The following is a 22,766-nucleotide window of genomic DNA, read 5'->3' on the forward strand; positions in this document are numbered from 1 at the left end:
AGCGAGAGGGAGAGAGCACTTGTGAAAGCAAGCGATCTAAGTAGTGAGTATATGGACTCTGAAACTTATGTATGTATATGTATATTGCATGTTTGGTACTCCAAATCTTGTGGATGCTATTGATGACGCAGTTGTTTACGTTGACGCTGCTGAGCGCGGAGAGTGCGTCTATAGTGCACACCACCCGCTAGTGCCAATTACAGCCATGCATTGAAGTTTACGCCAAGCTCTGACTCTGGTAGAGCCAGCAAGAGCGTAACGGACTTAATATCGTTCAAATTACACACATTCAGCCACATATACATACATTAAATTTGGCAGCTGATATGTATGCAGAGAGCCGATCAGCACTTGTTTATCACAGCATAGCGCGAACTGCGTACGTACACTCACACTTGCCGCTTCATTGCACTCGCCACACACTTGTCAACCACGTCGCTGGGACCAGCTTCAGCTCCAACCCTTCAACTTCAATTAAAGCTTCGGCTTCAATCTCAGCTTCTGCTTCAACCTCAGCTTCAGCTCCAATCTCAGTTTCTCAGTCAATGTCTGCTTCTGTTTCATCTCAGCTTTTGCTCCGAACTCAACCTCAGCTTCTGTTTCAACCTCAGCAGCTCCAGTCGCAATTTCTGCTGCAATCTTAGCTTCATCTTCAACTTCTGCTCCAGTCTCTGCTTCTGCTCCGCAGCTTCAGCTCCAATCTCTGCTACTGCTCCAGTCTCTACTTCAGCGCCAACCCTAATCACAGCTCCAATTTTACTTTTGCTCCAACTTCGGCTTTAGCTCCAACCTGCGCCAGTCTCTACTTCTGCTCCAACCTCAATCTTAGCTCCAATCTCTGCTTCTGCTATAATCTCAGCTTCTATACCAACATTATTTTCAGCTCCAACCTCAATCTTAGCTCCGATTTCTGCTTCTGCTCCAACTCTGCTTCTGCTCCAACCTCAACTTCAGCTCCAATCTCTGCTTCTGCTCCAATCTCAGCTTCTATACCAACATTATTTTCAGCTCCAACCTCAATCTTAGTTCCAAACTCTGCTTCTGCTCAAATCTCTGCTTCTGCTATAACCTCAGCTTCAGCTCCCACCTCAACCTCAGCTCCAATCTCTGCTTCTCATCCGATCTCTGCTTTTGCTCCGATCTCTGCTTCAGCTCCAATCTCTGCTTCTGCTCCAACCTCAGCTTCCAATATATTATTCCAAACAAACAAGACAAATGCCTTTGTAGTAGTAGTACTAGTTTATGCCAGCGACTCTTCTTTCTCTTGAACGTCATTTGAACAGTTACTGACAACACGCTGACCGATTTGGATATACACGCAGCATTCGGCTCGGTACTACTACGCTGCTCGTCGTCTAGCAACGCTGATCACAAACGTCGTAGCGTTCGTAGTTATTATAACGCTCAGCGGTTAAGCACCGACAAATTTCAATCGCAGTCAGAGCGGAGCGTTTATAACGAACAATAGTCGTCGCGTAAATCGAGTTTATATTGGAATTTATTTTTAATTTTTTTTTCTGTTTTGCGGATTTCTTTCTTCTGCGCTCCATCATATCCGCCGTCTCGAGCAGCGCGTGCCACGTCTCAACCCGCGCCGTGCTGATTGTGCGCCTATTATTGTTATTGTTGTTCATAATTGTTATTACTATTGTGTTATTATTGTTGTTGTTGCATTGTGTAGTAGTTGCAGCATCAAGTGTGTTGTTCTCATGATTTCATACTCGTACTAAAGTCAGCTGAACGGCGCAGCGAATATGCGCTGGCGTATTAAGTAGATAACTGCAAAGGCGCAGCGTATCGCCAGAGTTTGATTGTGCGTAAAAACGTTTTGGCGAATTTCATGAATTTTTTGTTTAAAATTTTGATTACAGTTTAGCTATTTTATTTTTTTTGCTACACATTCGCAGCGGTCTGCTGCTGTGCGCAAGCGTTCGACATACCGCCCACAGCGCGCCAATAGCTTACACAAGCGCCTTTGTGTTACATTCGTACATTCATACATACATACATATGTACATACAAATATGCAAATATTTTAATATTTACTAGAGTTGCACAAACATATGTTAACGGCCAGACGCCTGTGATAAGGCAAATTGCGCGTAAAATCGAAATAATTGCGAATATTGTGAAAACTGTTCAATAAGAATGTTCCGAAGCGGCGTAATTTTATAGAAATTTCAACAAATCAAGAAAATGTGTTTATCGGCTGCTGGTTCGCATAGTGGATACGTGTAATTTCTGCTGCGGATAGGCGTGGAAATTCCATAGAAAAGGTGATTAATAAGCGGTAAACTTGAGTTGGTGTATAATACGCAAATACATATACACACGGATCCATGTATATAACATTTTTTAAGAAATATCGAAATAATTTTAATATTGTCACAGTTTTCGTTTGTTTATAGCCCACTGTGCGCGAGTTTTATGCAGACATGCAGATATCTGTGGAATTTTTTCAAGTTTACTTTTTCATTGTTTTGCCCTCATTATACAAGTAATAAATATGTTTTGTGGTTCAATAATATAATTTTTTATCAATCACAACTATGTGAGGCTCAACTGGCCAGACATTAATTGAACTTTACGGTATCGAATATTCGAACTGCGTGTTTCCGGAAGTTTTTTTTTCGAATGACTTTTTGCTTTTTAATCTCCGAGTTGCTCCACTGATAATTTTAAACGAGTCAAGTTGTTTTCAACGAATCCATATACTAAACAGAAATAAATCGGCGAAATGTTAGTCTAAGACTAGATAAAACCGGGTTCAACTCCAGTGGCGTGACGCGACGGTTGTTTTGTTGTATCATACTTTACACGCACAGTTTAGAGAAATTCTGCTAATGTGACAGTCGTTGGTTCTAAAAGGTGATCCATTTCAAGATTCCCTACTTTTTTAAAGAAAAAACACAAAACCTTGAAATTTAATGGGAAATGTTTATTATCATTCGAAAGAACGTTCTTTGGTATTTATTTTTTGAAGATTATCTCTTTCAAATGTTGACCACGGCGACGTCTCAGATGCTTCAACCGTAGAGTCCAATTTTTGATGAGTTGATCGAAGATTTTGACTGGTAACCGGCGAATGACACGCGTAATGTTTTGCTGCAAGGCCTGAGGCAAAGCGATATTATCCGCATAGACTTCAGACTTTACATATCCACACAGGAAAAAGTCGAACGGTGTGATATCACACTATTTTGGTGGCCAATCGACAGACCCAAAACGTGAAATTATCTGCTCACCGAAGTGTTCTCTCAGTAAATTCATTGATTGATGTGATGTGTGGGAAGTGGTGCCGCCTTGTTGAAACCAAATGTTGTCGAGATCATGAGCTTCAATTTCAGGAATCAAATAGTCGGTTATCATCGCGCGATAACGGTCGCCATTGACTATTACGTTCTCACCGGCATCATTTTTGCAGAAATATGGAATGATTCCACCGGCCCAAAAACCACACAAAACCGTTGTTTTTTCTGGATGAAATGGCAGCTCTCGAATCGCTTCAGGTTGCTTTTCGTCCCAAATGCGGCAATTTTGCTTGTTTACATACCCATTAAGGCAGAAATGGTGCTCATCGCTGAACGAAATTTGGCTCGAAAACGTCGGATCTTCTTGGAACTTTTCAAGAGCCCATAGAGCGAAGCGATGTTACTTGGTAAGAACAGCTTAAGTTCTTACACAAGCTGTATTTTGTACGCTTTCAATTTGAGATCCCGATGTAAAATGCTAAGTCGTTTCATACGTCAGTCGGAGTTGCTGCATACGGTGCCGAATCGACTCTCCACGATCTTTGTGTACACTTTCAGCAACGGCTGCCATCTTTTCTTCACTGCGTGCTGGACGTGGTCTATTCGGTCGAATATTATCCAAAAATGAATGTCGGGTCTCAAGGTGGGTGGTTGCGAATAGACGCTCAGTAGGCCGATTATGTTGACCATAAGTTAACAGCATTTCTGATATAATTTTGAGGAATGAATCTCAGTCCGCTTTCGGTTACGTAGATGCGTCTTATGTGGGAGCGTTCTTCTTCGTCTGCTATTAAAGGCAAGTAGAATGTAGAAAGCCCACAGATCCAATAATCTATCGTTCGACTACTAACGTCTTAGAGACACATATTAAGTCATATGGACCGGTTAAGACCACTCCTTTGACCCACTAATGACTGTCTCTTCGAATCTTTGCGTTGTCTACGTCTTAGAGACAGAAATTAAGACATATGGATCGGTTAGGGAACACCTCTCTAACCCACTAGGAATTGTCTCATCGAATCTTATCGTTGTCCACATCTTAGAGACACCTATTTAGTCATATGGACCTGTTAGAGAACATCTCTGATCCGCTAAGAACTGTCTTAGCGAATCTTATCGTTGTCCAGATCTTAGAGACACATATTAAGTCATATGGACCGGTTAGAACTTTCCTTCCCACTAATTACTGTCTCATCGAATCTTATAGCCGCCTATGCCTTACAGACACATATTAAGTCATATGGACCGGTTAAGAAACACCCCTCTGACCCATTAACGACTGTCTCATCGAATCTTATCGTTGTCCACATCTTAGAGACACATATTAAGTCATATGGACCAGTTAAGAACACTCCTTTGACCCACTAATGACGTCTTAGAGACAGAAATTAAGACATATGGACCGGTTAGGGAACACCCCTCTGACCCACTAATGACTGACTCATCGAATCTTATCGTTGTCTATGAGTTGTCTCGTTGTCTTAGAGTCACATATTAAGTCATGACAAATTATTCAACATCTCTTCGAAGCTCCAAAAAATCCGGACTTATTTCCGACCAAAGAAATACAAATCTTTACAAATTTTTGAACCCGGGCTATTTTTATTATTATTTTATAGAAATGTTCTACGGATCATTCTAAACAACTTTGCTTAAGAAACTATAAGTACAAAACAGATTTCGGGTCATCGAATTTTAAAGCGAAGTTTTTTAGGTATTATAAAATTTTTTTCGTCAGTTTTTGAGATATTCTAATACAATTTAATATGTGGGTGTATTTTTATATTCTATTGAACATTTGTCGAAATCGGCAAGATTGAACAACTATATCACATACATATGTATCTCCCGTACAACGGATTATTCCGATTCTTTAAAATTCGCCTTCAAAATCGCTGACTCGAAACTGGTTTTGGAGCCAAACTCCTTTAGGCAAAATTGTTCAGAATGATCTTTTGAATATTTTTCGCATACGCGATTTTATTCTAAATAAATCGATCCGTTCTAGTGATTATACATCTTTTTTATACAATAGTTGAAAGAAATGTTGACTGTCAATTTCTCAGAGTACTTTTCGATAAAAACAAAAGGATGTTCATGAAATTACCTGGCCTTTCTGGCGGTTTTGTCCAGAATTTCTTCCTGCTGTTCCTCAAAAGAACGGCTTTATAGGATACAAGATGACAAGAAATACTTTACAGACGGTAAATGGTTCTCTCAGGAATATTTAAAATATCGGGTGATTTTTTAAGAGCCTTTATCAGACTGTTTTTTTAACAGATAAAATTTGGTCCAAATCTCATCGGTTCTTTATTTGAAACGTTAGATTGGTTCATGACATTTACTTTTTGAAGATAATTTCATTTAAATGTTGACCGCGGCTGCGTCTTAGGTGGTCCATTCGGAAAGTCCAATTTTGGGCAACTTTTTCGAGCATTTCGGCCGGAATAGCCCGAATTTCTTCGGAAATGTTGTCTTCCAAATCTGGAATAGTTGCTGGCTTATTTCTGTAGACTTTAGACTTGACGTAGCCCCACAAAAAATAGTCTAAAGGCGTTAAATCGCATGATCTTGGTGGCCAACTTACGGGTCCATTTCTTGAGATGAATTGTTCTCCGAAGTTTTCCCTCAAAATGGCCATAGAATCGCGAGCTGTGTGGCATGTAGCGCCATCTTGTTGAAACCACATGTCAACCAAGTTCAGTTCTTCCATTTTTGGCAACAAAAAGTTTGTTAGCATCGAACGATAGCGATCGCCATTCACCGTAACGTTGCGTCCAACAGCATCTTTGAAAAAATACGGTCCAATGATTCCACCAGCGTACAAACCACACCAAACAGTGCATTTTTCGGGATGCATGGGCAGTTGGCCACCAAGATCATGCGATTTAACGCCTTTAGACTATTTTTTGTGGGGCTACGTCAAGTCTAAAGTCTACAGAAATAAGCCAGCAACTATTCCAGCTTTGGAAGACAACATTTCCGAAGAAATTCTGGCTATTCCGGCCGAAATGCTCGAAAAAGTTGCCCAAAATTGGACTTTCCGAATGGATATATAGACGCAGCCGCGGTCAACATTTAAATGAAATTATCTTCAAAAAGTAAATGTCATGAACCAATCTAACGTTTCAAATAAAGAACCGATGAGATTTTGCAAATTTTATGCGTTTTTTTTTTAAAAAAAGTTATCAAGCTCTTAAAAAAATCACCCGATATTAACTAGCCTTTATCAGACTGTTAAGGACAGATAGGTTTTGGTCCAGAATCCATAACTGCTGTTTAAGTCTATGTGACAAATGGGGGTCTTTATAAGCTTCAAAAAGGCAAGAAATGTGTTACCGAACTGAAGGTAGTTCTCTCAGTAAATTTAAAGCGAAGATGGGCTTCTCTGCTTTCAAGATATACTTATAAGATATTTTAAATCAAATTATATTAGAGCACGATCAAAACACGAGGCCCGAATTCGAGAGGCAAATTAGATGTTTAATACCAGCATCATGCATATACATGCATACATACATATGTAGTTATAATGAATACTTTATACGATAAATACTTCTACACTTCATTTAAATGGCAGATTCTCCTCGTATGATTGCTCTCCAAACAAAAAAGAAAAAACAAAAAAAAACATGTATTAAAATAAATTCACGGAATTTTAAACATTCTATTGAAAAACTATAAAATAGTATATCCACACATGCATTTTTCTACAATATTAGAGATAAATACTTGCCAACAACATGATTCGATAACCATATAGCTGAGTATCACGGTTAGTTACCCGCTTTTTTTGCCGCCAACATTTACCCACACAGCAACAAACAGTTGGATATGAAGGCAAAAACACACACCGCCATTGTTGCTGGCTGCCCGTCCGCTTGTTGGTACTATTGTTGTCTATAATTGAACTACAGATAAATATATATATCAGTAGATGTTATTTACAAGCGCATAATGTTATTATTGTAATCGAAATTCTCGTCATTATCATTATTATTATATTCGTATTGTAGTCAATTGCTGGCGCAGGCGAATAAGTTCGTGCATGTAGCTGTTCGTTTGGCTGGTCAGACAGAGTTCGCGAGCTCGAGATACGCTGTTTTGAGTTGAAGTATGGTATTTGCCGCTGAAACATCTTGACTTACGGAGTTGATACGAAGTTTGAGCGAGATGTGACAGTTAGTCGTGCGAATGTTTGACAGCTATTTCTTTATGACACTACAAATTTGACCCGAGAGCTTTAGTATGAAATTCTTCTTCTTTATTGGCGTAGACACCGCTTACACGGTTATAGCCGAGTTTACAACAGCGCGCCAGTCGTTCTTCCTTTTCGCTGTTTGGCGCCAATTGGAGATTCTAAGTGCTCCCAGGTCTTCCTCCACGTAGTCTTACCAACAGTCTTTCTTTTCCTCTGCTTCCCCCGGCGGGCGAATTTTCATCCATACGGACGATCTAGCCAGCGTAGCCGCTATCCTTAATACGCTGAATTACTGGTATGTCAATATCGCCGTATATCTCGTACAGCTCAGCGTTCCATCGACAGCGATATTCACCGCTTCCAATGAGCAATGCTATAAATCTTCCGTAGAATCTTTGTCTAGAAAACTCGTAACGCCGACTCATCAGATGTTGTCATCAACCATGCCTCTGCACCATATAGCAGGAATGACTTATAGTGTTTGGTCTTTGTTCGTCGAGATAGGACTTAACTTCTCAATTGCCTACTCAGTCCGAAGTATTCCCTGTTGGTAATAGTTATTCTGCGTTGAATTTCGAGGCTGATTTTGTTGTTGGTGTTAATGCTGGTTCAAAGATAGATGAAATTAACTACGTCTTCGAAGTTATGACTGTAAACAGTGACTCTCTCTGATCTCTTTTAGAAGATTTTATCTCACTGGGTTTATTGTTCAAGCAAGCTTTTTATATGTAAAGGGTATTCTAGCTTCGTTAATTCTTACTATTGACTAAGAATTCACTTATTTTAGAAACGTTGTGAAATAATTTATTCAAGATCCGGGTTAAATTGGGACTGTTGATCTAATTTTAGAAAACAATTCAATTCTGCTACTTCTTCACAACAACTCAGAGCAGAAACTTGGGCTTAAACCATACATTTTAGTTATATATATATATGTTGTTGTTGTTGGTGTTATAATATCACTAAAGTCGTGCTATGGCAAACTCACAATCACCAACTCGATCTGTGATAATTTTATTAAATTTATTTATCTTATTATTTTCTTTCTCTGCCTCAAGCTACTCATAATATTGGCTTTTATTCGCACACAATACAAGTTTTCCGCCATTTTTGCTGTTATTGTAAATTAATATTGTTATCGTGTTTATTCTTGTTGCTTCTTCATTTCAATCTACCATTGTTTTTGTTTTCTGTTTTGCTTTTTTAGCTAAAAATCTCTATTTCTTCTTCTATTTAATTGTTGTGCAAAAAATAAGAATAACAAAATTATTTAAGAAAAAATGTAAAAACAATAACAAAAACATGTTAAGTCACCGACCACTTGACAATGTTGCCGACCTACCTACCCAGCGCAGCGCCCCTACAACCCACCGACCCGGAACACCCGCGCCGCAAAGTGACGTGAAGTGATGCTCCAATACTACTCGAACGTGGATTATCTACGTAAACACGTACAAATACGTATGTATGTATGTATTAGCATAATACATATGTACATATATATGTAATATTTGTTGTTGTACACTTGTAGTCTTCAACATCTTCAACAACTTTGAACGCTAGGTGGCCACTTGCCATCGCAAGAAAGACTTAATGGTACCGTCATATATACTATATATATATACATATATGTATGTATAGATTTGCGCACACAAATTGACAGACAAACAAGCGGTCTCGGCAATATTTATAGCTACGAGTATTTCATATACATATGTAAAACCGAAGACACATATTCCTGCATGTGGTTGAACAGGTGCATCGAAAGATGTGGACGAACGTGCTCACCGATTAACTGACTGACTGGCAGGCGGCCCATGATGGGTTGACTGGTTAGCTGCTTGTTGCTCGGGTTACAAACATGTCACCAACGCACCAAATCGAATAGCAATGACTGTAATATAAGTGGCGACAATTTACGAGGGTTAGTTACAGGCAAACCGGAATTTGTTTCATGAGCGCCGCGGTAATCATAAATTTGAGAATCGGGAAGATTGACGGCAAATCATTTAAATTTAATTTGACGGAAAGACGGTAAATCAAAGTGTTTATAGTGATCGAGCAAAATCTTATAACTGTCATTAAAATAACTGTGGAAAGTTGTCAAATTTCTGACTGACCTTTTATCTGAAAGATTGCAAACCGCTGACTAATTTTGTTGTTAAACCGTCTAAAACTTTATGTAATAGATGGTGGTTTGAGTCCTAGAACTATATTTGCAAACAGTGAGGAAATGAAGATATTGACTCATTCTTTATGAATGATATCAAGACCTTGTGTTTTATGCTAACCCATTCCTTTTCAGTTCTGGCCCAAGCAAGTGCTTGTAAGACTCATAAAATATATTCGAGAAGATATTTCTTAAATGATACTTGCCTCCTCCCTTATGCTTTACAAGCGGAGTGCAGAATTTATAGAAACTTCAGTGATACCAATTGGGACCTGCATTGCTGAAAGCTTCGAACAGCTCGACATGAACTCGATTCCAACCCCGGGTGCGATTGATGAGCCCGTCGATATTTTCAGCTCTGTGTGTCTTAAAAGCTCCTGTCCTCTCAAAACTCTGAACAGTAAAGGGAAACCCTTTTGGTACACATCGGAGTTAACGGAGATCAGATCTTAGAGCAGAAGACTTTTCCAGAAAGCCCATAGAAATGGCTGTAGTGACGCTTAGGCGCTGTATTCGGCTGGGCTGGATGTATAAAAGTTCAAATTAAAAAAAAAAAACAAGAGAGTCGCGTGGAGAGCCTTCTGCAGAATTGTGTGGCACTCTTGCCACACTCGCATTGGAATAGATTCGAGTCGTTCCACTACTGAATCGCGATACGCTCCTGTGCGACTGCAAAATCCTCTGGCCTAGAGTAGAACGCAGAAGATCTTCTGAACTAATTTCCCATAAAAAGGGATCATTCAGCCGAAAAGCCGAAAGTCTGAAAGCTAAGTTGTCAAAACTTTTGGAAGAGGGTGAGAATTTTCTCCTCCATCGTCTTAACTTTGCAGGATTAAAGATGAAACATATCAGTAGTCTTACCTTCGGCGAATGAGGGGATAGCGTATAAAGAACTTAGCCGTGTCAGCAAATTTTCTGATAGACTCAAAGCGCTTTGTCGACTTGTAAGGGTCTTATGATCTATTTTTTAAGTAACAAAACGGACCGGAATTTTAAGTTGTTCAAGAGAGATTCCTCTTAGATCCGTTATCTTTACCAAACCTAACTTGCTCTCTTCCTTATTTAAAAGCCAGGTCTCGTTGAATCGAGCCCCAGTACATTGCTTTATGGAAAAGGTGTGACTCCTTGATATGAAGAAGAAAGAAATATCGTTTACTAACTTTAAAGTCCGACGACATTCTTCTTATTCTGTCTTTTTCTTTAATGGTGTAGGCACCGCTTACGCGGTCATAGCCGACGAAACTGTCGGTAATTAATCACCAGAAATGTTGTTAAAATTTCCTCTGTCGGTTCGGGAAATTTCGAAAAAAAAGTAATTAAAAAATGCTCTTATTCTGCTTTATTAATTGGCGACCGATTCCAAAGTTGATTGCAATACTGATACCATTTCTGAATTCCAGTTCGATATTATAACGGTTTATTTTTAATGTGCTCATCAATATCATTTAACACCCGACACGCCCTCGTAAATGTAGAAATTTTATTAAAAACAAATTGTAATAACAACAGAAATAAAACAGTGCGAACAAGTAACCGGTTGGATAGCTTCGCAGAAGCCACATCGCACAACAACAGCTGCAACAACTACAACACAGCAATCCAGTCGGCAAGCAGTCAAGCAACACAAAAATCCCCAGCACTAGCCTTTTATAAAGGCGATCAGCCAAAACCGAAGCCACATCTCACAAAATAACTGCAATAGCAACAACTAACATACTAACTGTTGCAAAAACAACTGCAAACAACACTAAATAAATAGATAGCTAACAACAAATCCAGCTGGCACTGAGAAAAAATCTAAGATCTTCCATTCGACTTGTCCAACACGAGAGCGTCGCATGCGCGCGTTCAATGCGGCTGAGCGACAAAAACTCAAACAAATATAACTAAATAAAACAAACATTAATAACTAAAAATAAAAACAAAAACAGTCACCATATACATATGTATATAAAGTATAAAGTGAAATATCTCCAAACAACAAGCTCCAAAATAGTCCGTGAATTCCGCCGGCAAAAACACAGGCACGTACGCAAGCCGCTCTTTAACGCGCCGTGAACGACGAATAGACACGGATATGGTTAGACTATAACTTTTTGACGTTTTGTTTTTTTTTTGTAGTCAAGATCGAAAGAAACACGTTCAATTTATGCATATTTATGGTGTTCTAATATACATATTTACATGCATAGCTTTATATACATACTTATGTACATATGTATCTACATACAAGTATATTGAGATGTGTGGGTAAAAATACTACGTGGGCTTGGAATTTCAGCAGTTCGGTCAAGTTCTAAACTCATATAGTAAGAAATTTCTCAGGTAACTCCAATGACAGCTTGTTGCTAGTTGGTTTGATGGGCAGATAGTCTTCAAATTGTGATCAAACAGGCGAGAGAGTACACGTAGATATTCAAAAATTATCGCAGTTCATGACAGTAACATTCTTAATAGGCTCACCATAATTCGAATGAGCATATGGAAATCTTTTTTTGCGATTCTTTAAGAAATGTTGCAAAACTACTTTTTCTTTATTATAAGAGATAATAAAATCAGACCAAACTTTTTAAGCACTGATTTTAAACAATTTCTTTACATTGTGACAAAAAAGTACCCGGAATTTGTAAATAAAATGCAAAATATTTAATTATTTTATATATATAATCAAAGTAATCCCCACCAGCTGTAATACACATATGTCAACGATTTTTCCAGTCCTTGAAACACTTTTTATAAGTCCTTTTTGCGATGGTCTTCAGCGAATATTTTTTTATCTCTTCGACCGACTGAAAACGGGTTCCATTCCGATAATTGTTGACTTGTTTGCATTTCAAACTCATAAACCCTTGTCTCATCAGCAGTTATAATGCTCTCCATGAATGTGAGATCGGAATTCGCACTGTCAAGCATGTCCAAAGAGATCGGTTTTACGAGTTTCTTTTTGTATAAATTTCAGCTTTATCGGAATGAGTCGAACGTTTCGTACCTAAAATACCCACCAAAATCATTCGAACGAACTAGCGAAAGATGTTTAAATCTAAATTTCTGAAGAAAAGCCCAATGTCGGAATACTTTTTTCCTGCAATTGGGCCCATATGTCAGCAATAAGGCGCCAAATATTATCTTCCAAGGCGTTAAAGGTCTCGGGCTTATCTGCTTAGACAATCGACTTCACATAACCTCACAAAAATTGTCCAGCGGTGTTAAATCGGAAAAACTTGTAGACCACACCAAAGAACCATCGACGTAAAATAATGTGCACACCAAAAGTTACCTTCACTAAATTGATAGTTCCGTTGGTTGTACAAGGTTTGTACAAAAAGTATAGCGAATTTTGAATTTTTCTATATTAGATTTTCGATTGTTTTGTGGCGTTATGTTGGTACTCATATTTCTTACTTGTGCTGACAAGGTCGGCTATTTTCAATGGTTACCTAATTTTTGACAGCTGTTGCGCATAGACGGTCTTTGGTTTGTCATTGATTTTTGTGCCAACCAGTGTGACCTTGACATTGCTCTGGGTACGTTGGTCTCAGTCCGCAACGGCCAAGACCTGTTCCATAGGATCAAGACTGGTGACCAATCATGGGTTTATGGTTATGACCTGGAAACCAAAGCTCAAGCATCCCAATGAAAACTGCCTCATGAGCCAAGACCAAGAAAAGCGCACCAAGTTAGGTCGAATGTGAGGGTTTTGATATATCATAAGTTCTTGAGCTGATTTCATCACAAGTAACCTATTAGAATGTTAGTGGTGAAGAATGTTTAGATGATCTCTACTTCCTCTGCGCTAACAATTCTGGGCCATACAAATACCAATGCCACAGTTTTAAGAATATAAATGTTCTAACTTCCATATCTCTCAACTGTCAGTTTGGGTTCCGTACTGAAATAATCACAAATTCTCAGTGATATATAAATGTCGTCTCACAATGTACCATTTTGAATTAGTCAACTTTTGTAAAAGAGCTTAAACTTCATTATAATATTATACAAACTGGAGTATACATGATAAGAGTTCGAGACTGTTCCCCTATAGATCTCTGTTTTGAGGAATCAGATTATTAGATAAAATCTACTTCGGCTTTCTGTTGAGCTGTTTAGTCGAGGAGAGCGAAAGCCTTATCGTTGCCTTCTACTAACTCCGATTTCTCCTTTTTGGCTTCTTCCTTCTTTTCGGCAGCAGCATCAGTACAAGAAGTTGAACTCAAAACTAATCTCAATGAGACCACTCTTCCTTCTCTATCTTTAAAAATTCTGGTTCATTAACCACTGATAACTTTGGACTGCGAGCTAGCCTTTAGCTCTGACTTCGATTATGCATAAATTGATGCAATTCTTTTCTATAAATCTTAGATAATTTGCTAAGTGAAAGAAATCATTCTAGAGGGATCGCTTCGCCTTAATGTCGACCAGCAGGTTCTTGGAATTCATCTGAGTGCAGTAAGTTCTTATGGGGAAAGAATTCATTTCTATTATATTCTATATCCTAGAAACTTCACCCAAAACTTTCATTGGCTGTTTTGCTCTTGTCAAGTCTTTCAATATCTCCCAAGGGGAAGCAGCGTCAAGTTCAGAGAGTCTGGGACAACAAATGTATACAAGTCTTTTAAATTCATACCAAACGATGGAAGTGTCAAGATTTTGGCGACAAAGGATAGTTGGCTTCGTTTGAAGCCAGCAGCAACACACATATCCGAAAAGTTGAATTCCTTGGTAGTTCTGCCTGAATCCTACTCAGCAGATCTCTCAACCTTAAATGGAAGTAAAATAAAACTTCTGATGAAAATCTTTCTTCGCTGTGAGTTTCAAACTTAGTGAACCCTCTACTTCTCGGTTAAAATCTAAAGGCAAAACCAAACTGAAACGCATGCGCGTTCCGAACCTAATAAAGACGTTGACACTAAGCTAATAATAGTATTATTAGGCGCACAAATGAAATGCACATGACAAAGTGTATAATTAGATTTAACACCTTTATGTTAAATAGGGCTAACACAAATTGAACAAACGCAACAAAAGCCAAAGCGGCTAACGCGCTGGAAGACTTTAATATCAATAGATATAATATTCTTCTGTTTTCATACACACACGTACAACTTTCAATATTTATTACACGTGTAATTTGATACGCCCATTTCGATGGCTATATAGCTTAAGAATTTTCGAAAGCAAAGCCTTTCGACTTTTTATTGATTTTTGTTTTGGTGCGATCCCCACCAGCCACCATTAATCACTCTCACCAATATTATATACGCTACAAACGGCTTTTAACCACGATCAGCGCTCTCCTAGACACACACATGAGCAAGCTAACAGCGAATAGTTTTGTAACATAAGAGTGACCAGATAACCAATAGACGCAGGAGAGCGCCTAACAGGAGTGTAACTATTATTTTTTTGCAGAAGCCAAATGCTGAAAAGACGCTTAGCGATTACTCGTAGATCAACAATTGTCATTGTGTGGATGCGAGAGATCACTGATACACGCTACACACAAAACGCGGCTCGAAGACAAACCGCCTGCTAGTAGTGGCTCAGTATAGAGCTAGACTTACAAGCTTGAGCGCGACGCGAAGCGATTTTGCAAAACAAGTTACTTTTCTATGAGATTATTAGCGAAGATTTGCATTAACAGTCGAAGCATTACGCGCAATGATAATGTAAATAGACCGCAAGCGAGTATATGACAGAGTACGAATCTAGTACGACTACTGACGACGAGCACTGCTGCCACCGGTTATTTGGCATTTTTTTGACAGGCGTCAAACGCGCAGCGACGCGGTAAACATTATGTGCCTGATAGGTGACAAAAGCAGCCAATAAATGTGACAAAAGGATAAATAAATTAATAGATAAACAAGTTTGTGTATAAATAGCGCACAATTAACGAGATACAGGCGCGCCTTAGGCGAGAATGAACGAGTGAATTTCGTGGGGAAATGCGTTGCTAAAATGTAGAAAAAATTCAAAACCAAGTTTTTGATTATTTGTGAGCGGGTTTCGAACTCTCGAAAGTGTTGAAACTGAAAAGTATTTAATAAACATTTGTTGTGAAGAAATGTGAAGAAATGTGAAACGAAATCTAATGAGGTAAATGAAACAAAAGGTGGCAACTACGCATTTTTTTCTTTTTTGATTGAAAAATTTAATGTATTTACAGCAACAACTATGTGTTAGTGTAGTCCACATTTTCCAACAGTAAATATATATAACAACCAATCAAACAACTATGCAACAGGTTTTGAAAGCAGATGAAAATATTATTTTCAGCGCGATTGCCTGCGAAAAAAAACGAGTGTGATTGGATTTGAAATTTTTATAGGCGACTGTTGACACAGAAAATCTGACGCCTAACTATATTAGTATTATTAGTAAGTGTTTCAATAAAGCAGAAAGCAAAGCAAAACAAAAATTAAATAAATTAAAATAAAATTAAATTAAATTAAATAACAAAAATAAAATAAATATAAAGAAAATTGAAATAAAATAAAATACAATTAAAATAAAATGAATTAAAATAAAATAAAATAAAATAAAAATGAAAATGATATATAAAATTAAATAAAATAAAAAAACAAAATTAAAAAGGACAGAAAAAAAATAAAGAGATTAAATTAAATTAAATAAAATTAAAATAACGAAAAGAAAAGAGTACAGAAAATAAATAAAATAGAGAAAAACACAAATAAAAAATATACAGAAAATAAAATAAAAAAAAAATAAATAAAACAAAATAAACGAAACAAAAAATTAAAACAAAGTAAAATAAAATAAAATAAAACAAATAAAATAAAAATATATAAAATAACAAAAATAAAAATAAAGAAAAATAAAAAATAAAGTGAAAAAAACTAAAATAAAATAAAATAAAATAAAAAAATAAAATAAGGAAAAACAAAAATAAAAAAGGACCGAAAGTAAAATGAAAAGATTAAATAAAATTAAAATAATGAAAAGAAAAGAATACAGAAAATAAATTAAAATAAACTAAAAAAATTAAAATAAAATAAAATAAAATGAAATAAAAAAAGAAAATATAAAAAAAATAAAAGGTACAGGAAATAAATTAAAAAAAGAAAAACAAAAATAAAAATAAAAAATGTACAAAAAAAATTTAAAAAAAAGAAAATAAAAAATATAATGTATATAAAATAAAACTAAAACACTACAAAAATGGCAAATATTGAAAAAAAATTATCACCAAAAAATTTCGAAGATAAAATAGAGAAAAACAAAAATAAAAAACATACAAAAAATGAAATAAAATAAAAAAAACTACAAAAAGGTTAATCTAGAAGTAAATTGCCACTTTAAGCAAGCAACCAAAAAAATTCCAAAAATTCTGCCAACTCCTTTCATAGTCTTAAAGCAGTATTTACCAACACTAACTTTGACTTTTGTGACAGATTGAATTAAATCGTGTTGTAATCGAGGACCATTAACTTACTTGCACGAATTAATTTAAATTACAACAAAATGCGCGCTCACACAACCATACCACACATGCGCGCCAATATTTATACACTGGCACACGAAGTCTCCAAGTGGTCATGCCCCCATATTTACCCGTATTTTCATACAACAGCCAAACAAACTTACTTAAATATACACACACACACAAATACACTGACATATACACATGTATAAGACTGTATGTTTATTATCTAAGCGCTAATTCAATTATAGGCCGAACCGCATATTCTTAGCGACAATGCTCAGCAACTCAACTCAACACAACTCAGACGTAGCGTATACGAGGAAGCTGCTTCAAATTGGTCTCATATTGCAGCGACATCGTACGACAACGACGCCGACAATTGTTGTTGACTTAGCGCAGATCGACGACGAAGATTGTTACAAAGCTTTTGTTGTAGTGAGGGAAAATCAGCGCTAAATCACAGTGCGACATAAACATTGCACAGTGGGTATGATTTGTGAAAATTGTGTGCAAAAATGTAAATCAGTTGCATTATAAGAACTTTCAACCGTTGTGTGACAGGTCTCCTATTTTTTTACGTATAAACCTTGATCTTGACCTTACTGAAAGTTGAAGTTTGGGATGAAAAAATCTTTTTTTTAAGGTTAGGTCGAGTTTATTCACCTGCTTTGGAGCGTCTTCAAACTTTTTTAGAGATAGCGTTAATTTGATGTTTCCAATATGTCTAAGTCAAACCACGTCAAGTGGATCCTGAAAATTTCGCTAAATCAGTTATACTTCCATCATAAACCATGGAACATTAGCACATATTTTAAGTTTACGTTTCTTCTCCAATTTTTATCGCACTCATTTCCAACTCTACATCACTTTTCATATATAAACATAATTATATATATTATATAAAATTTTTTTGCTATCGCATTCTCTTTCGAGTCTATCTTTTACTAAGCATTCGTGTATGCGGCGTCGCTTTGCTCAACCATCCCTCATCACGTTCTGTCACTTGTCATCAATCTAAAAATTTTCTGGATATATTTTTACTCACTAATTTTCTTTGGTGGATTTGTGTTTAACTTAATATGTAGTATATGAGGGTAGTACCAAAGTTGCCAAAGCCAAGATCCTTTATAACTGTAAGTTGAGGCCACTGACTTCGAATTTCGTTAGTAAATTGTTGGATCGTATATCTTTCAATGATGAAATGACAAACCTTACAAAAGAGAAATGTCAAAAGAGCAAAAAAAAAGAAAAAAATATAGCGTCCCTATCGGTCTACTTTTGTAGTGATCTATTGAAAAACACTATACACATATCTATTCGCGAATTCCATCCTGTTTTAAACTGTTCCTCCGAAAATGTTTGTTGATCAATTGTAATTATGGAAAGTCAAGAGATCACACCTAATTTCTATCGAAAAATGCAATAGAGGCCTTGACGAAGAAGGTGATTGAGATAACAATACAATACTATGTATAGAAGAAATATTCTCAAAAAACCTTTTAAACAATGAGAGGCCAATATGTGATACACATAACCTTTTAAAACTTTCCTTCAATCACCGAACTTTCGTTAGGATTTGTGCACTTTTCTTGAAAAATAACCTCACATATTCCCTTCTAACCTATTACGATCTTTCCTAAAACTCAGTAGATCAGTATGTGGCTTAGATATTTGTTTAGCTTTAACTTTAATTAGATGAAAGCATCTCCTCCTTTATTTATTGAACTTTACTATTATCAAAAAATCACAAAGAACACACCCTTTTCAAACCGTATATTTTTATAACCGAGTTGGGATTCTATTGAGACACACCCTCATGCCAGTTATGTATCTTAAAGTTGAATTTATGTAAAACTGTGCATTAATTTTTATTAAGTCATTTGTGGTTACAGATACACATTAACTATGTTTCTTAGCCCCTACACGATGATGGGGATGTGACCACCATACTGCTGGAAACACTTTCCCTTAAGAAAAAAATGTTTTAGCTGTTAATTTATTAGAAAATTTGAAAATTGGTTATTTGCGGCTTAAGGTGGTTAGAATCGAACTGATACATTCTATGATTCAATCTAATAATTTTTCGTTGCATATTTCATGGCACTGTATTTTATGTATACATTTATTATATTAAGTGAGTTACGTTATCAAGGAATTATATTCTAGACAACGAGATAGTTTTCATTAATTTAATATTTTTAATTATTAGAATTTGTTTCATAAATCTCTATATGATCTAAAATTTATATATAATATCTCTAAAATTACACTAGACTGCGGAAAGATCTGCCGATCCTCATATAGATCACTACTTACAACTAGAGCGAAAACTAGTCTAACCAAAGGGGCTACAGCGACCAAAGATCTTAACTAGCATTGTTGTTGTAGTAACAGTTATCTAGCCCCGTTAGGATGGTAACATTCAGATAAGTTGTCATAGAGGTCATATAACGGTAGGTCCAGGAAACGTGCTTTTTCGACGGGGTTGGACCAAAGCGAGAGGGATGTCAGATGTGTAGGGTTGGCTAGTCATTCAAAGGTGGTTAGTAACATGCGGATAGTCGTTTAATGCTGGTCATATGTTTGATATGTCGTTATTGATTCTGGATAAGCAGGACTTTAACCTGCTACAGTATCCAGAACGAGGCTGAGCAACGGTCACTGTCGATTCTCGCGTATGCCTTTCGGAAGCTATGCTCTTGGTTTGCTAAACTCACGTGGTTGAGAGTAGCAAGACCATGAGCGTCTTCACTACTGGGGAGAGGGGAGTTATCGGAGGATTCAGTAGTGGGACCACTCTTTCGATTTTCTAGACATCGGGTATTTGAAGAGTGTTCAGCGATTGGTTGAAGGCTTTGTTGAGAAAGCTTACATTGTATGTAAATGGTTCTGATAGTTGTTTGACTGCGAGCACTTTTGAAAGAAATCTTGTCTAACTAAACCTTAGTTGAAGCTACTCTATCTCTCTCTCTCTCTTACAAAATTTGTATTGTGTACTTGTAATTTATATATATGTACATATGTCTATATTGATACCCTTTGTTCCACCTAGGAACTATGAGATAAATATATGTGATATATCTCGTTGGGAGCAGCTTGGCTGTTACAATTAATTCCTTCATTTGGATAATTAAAAAGGTGTTTACTGTACCTTATCGTTAAGTACTGACATTGCTCTTAACTTCGGCAGACCTTCTCAAACAGCAAACACATTTTTTTGCACTTTCAACATTTTTGCTCGATTGTTTAATATTTATTTCAAAACAATAGTGACTCGAAAGGGCAAATTGAATTTTATTTAAAACTAAGTGGGTGTTTTTCTACTATTTATTTATGTGAGTATGTTATTTTCACATAATTTCCTGATAAGCAATCATTCATTGTTTACGAGTATTCCCATTTTTCGCGTGGCATTCGTTCTAGGAAATGTTTTTTGATTGTTGGCGATAAACAAGGGAATGAATGAATCATTCTCGTACAATATACTACATATACCATATATTATATGTATAATTGTGAGATTTTCGAATTTTATTATAAAATAATTTTTAGTTGTAACTTACATACTGGGCGATTTATACGAGAAAAGGTTAAAAGAAACGACGGTACTCATTATTATGTATATCAAGGCTAGGTAAGATGAAGAGGTACGACATTTTGTCTACAGCAATGATCATATAAATCCTCATTCTTCGTACAAAATATTTAATAGGTGATCTGAGACAAAATCTTAACAGATTTAGGTTGAACTAAGCCAACTTTATCGATGGATAAATTATCAGATCTAACCCTAGTAATTTTTGTACTGTAAAAAATGTATCACAAGTGAGCAAGTGGGATCTACAACGCAAAAATCAGCCCCAATACCTTCACCTACGATGTGTAAAATTAGATTTTTTACTCGACAAAATTATACCTATAACATAATATCTATCAATTTTGACTTATGCTATCAGAAAGCAATCTTATAATACACCGTGGCATATACCACGACTATATTAACTTTTATAAGCGTATTTTTTACTACATAAAACTAAGCTCACTTTTTGGAAAAAGCCTACTTGGATCAAATTTTAATCCCAACTTTTAACCTCTATTTTTGCATAATAATATTTTCAGTCTTTTTTGAACAACGCAGAAGACAGAAGGATGCTTCAAAGGCAACACAAAACACCCCTACGACGATTCTATGGACATGGACTTTCTTTCTGATCCAATTTTTTCGGATCTTGGTGAGTGTGATTTCAAAATGATATATTTAAATGTGTAAGTATGTATTATAATATTTACTATTAATAGATGCAATATTTAATCTATTCAATCGAGTAAGTATTAAATCAAGTTAATAGGGGAGTTCCATTACGAAAGCAGCTAATTTAACTATATTTCAATATTATTTATGGTAATGTAATAATTGCGCCCTTAGATATAAATAAATGCATAGATAATATAGATGCTCTTGTAGAGTGCGATGTATATATATGTATATATATATATATACAAAATAAAAAATTAATTCATTTTCACGTGAGAATCTATCAAATATCTAGTACATCATATTCACAAATGCACATACATACATACATATATGTTCAGTGTAAAACTTTCGATGTCTGTTTGTGCCTATTATACACTATTTAGGAACACTGTGTGACAAATAATTTTCATATTTGAAAGTTTAATAATTCTTTTCATAAAATTAGTAGTATGACCAATTCGTTTCCGACGAACAACGATAAATAACAAAAAACATTAACTTCGGCTGCACCGAAACTGCAATACCCTTCACAAATAAATAAATTTCACTTACAAGAACTTTATTCCGATCGTTCAGTTTGTATGGCAATTATATGCTATCATAGTCCGATATCAGCGGTTCCGAAAAATAAGCAGCTTCTTGAGGAGAATATGATATGAACAAAATTTCAGAGCGATATCTCAAAATCTGATAAGTTCTCGTCTTTATTAGCGAAGACACCACTTATGCGGTTATATCCGAGTTTACAACAGCGCGCTGGTGTTCTACCTTTTATTGTTTGGCGCCAATTGGATATTCCAAGTGCAGCCAGGTCTTTCTCTACTTTGTTCTTCCAACAGAGTGGAGGAATTTCTCTTCTCACGGTGGGTACTCCATCGAATACTCTCAGAGCTAAAGGATTTTATTCTCTTCGGACTACATGACCTAGCCAGCGTAGCCGCTAGCTGCTAGATGAAATTTCCTATGCTGGAATCTAGTGCTAGATAATCATATTTCGGACCCCGGCGAGGCTGATCATCATCAACCCATTTGGGGATGTTTTCTTATGGAGGTTGAATTTATCGACCGTTGTGCCAAAGATACCTTCTTTCCCTCTACCCTGGCATTAAAGTAGTCAAGCACGATTTTAACATCGTGATCAGTGATACATATGTATGTGTAAGAACTTCGCTTTCTCCCTCCCACACCGAATTTGCGCTCCTTTATATGACCACTGTAGCAAATGGCACAAGGATCTACTCGTCTCAAACCTTGTTCCGTCCATCGCACTTCTTGGACGGTGGTGATGTCAGCTTTTAGTCTTACGAAGACATCACCCTGCTATGCAGCGGCACCTTCCCAATTATGGGATCGGACATTTCAGGTGCATGCTCTTAAATCAAAATCCTTAATGCGTTTGAAGTGGTCGACGTCAAAAGGGGGTCTCTCATGCGAGGCTGTTT

At 36.5% G+C, this 22,766-nt stretch overlaps 1 protein-coding gene across 4 annotated transcripts in view; it reads left to right on the forward strand.

Moving 5' to 3' along the window:
* Nucleotides 1-1,472: 1,472 nt before the first annotated feature.
* Nucleotides 1,473-22,766, forward strand: part of LOC126757499 (uncharacterized) — a 42,818-nt gene continuing 21,524 nt past the window's right edge. The window contains exons 1-3 of one of the 4 annotated variants that reach the window (XM_050471443.1): nt 1,473-1,813; nt 2,050-2,276; nt 21,186-21,298. In XM_050471443.1, the coding sequence (XP_050327400.1) occupies nt 21,256-21,298 (43 nt within the window). In that variant the 5' untranslated portion in view covers nt 1,473-1,813; nt 2,050-2,276; nt 21,186-21,255. Of the gene's footprint in view, nt 2,277-14,821; nt 15,719-20,649; nt 20,701-21,185; nt 21,299-22,766 lie in introns of those variants that run through there. The other 3 variants (XM_050471441.1, XM_050471442.1, XM_050471444.1) reach the window with 3 other exon arrangements.

Source organism: Bactrocera neohumeralis, chromosome 4 (genome assembly GCF_024586455.1).
Source record: "Bactrocera neohumeralis isolate Rockhampton chromosome 4, APGP_CSIRO_Bneo_wtdbg2-racon-allhic-juicebox.fasta_v2, whole genome shotgun sequence".
NCBI lineage: Eukaryota > Metazoa > Arthropoda > Insecta > Diptera > Tephritidae > Bactrocera > Bactrocera neohumeralis.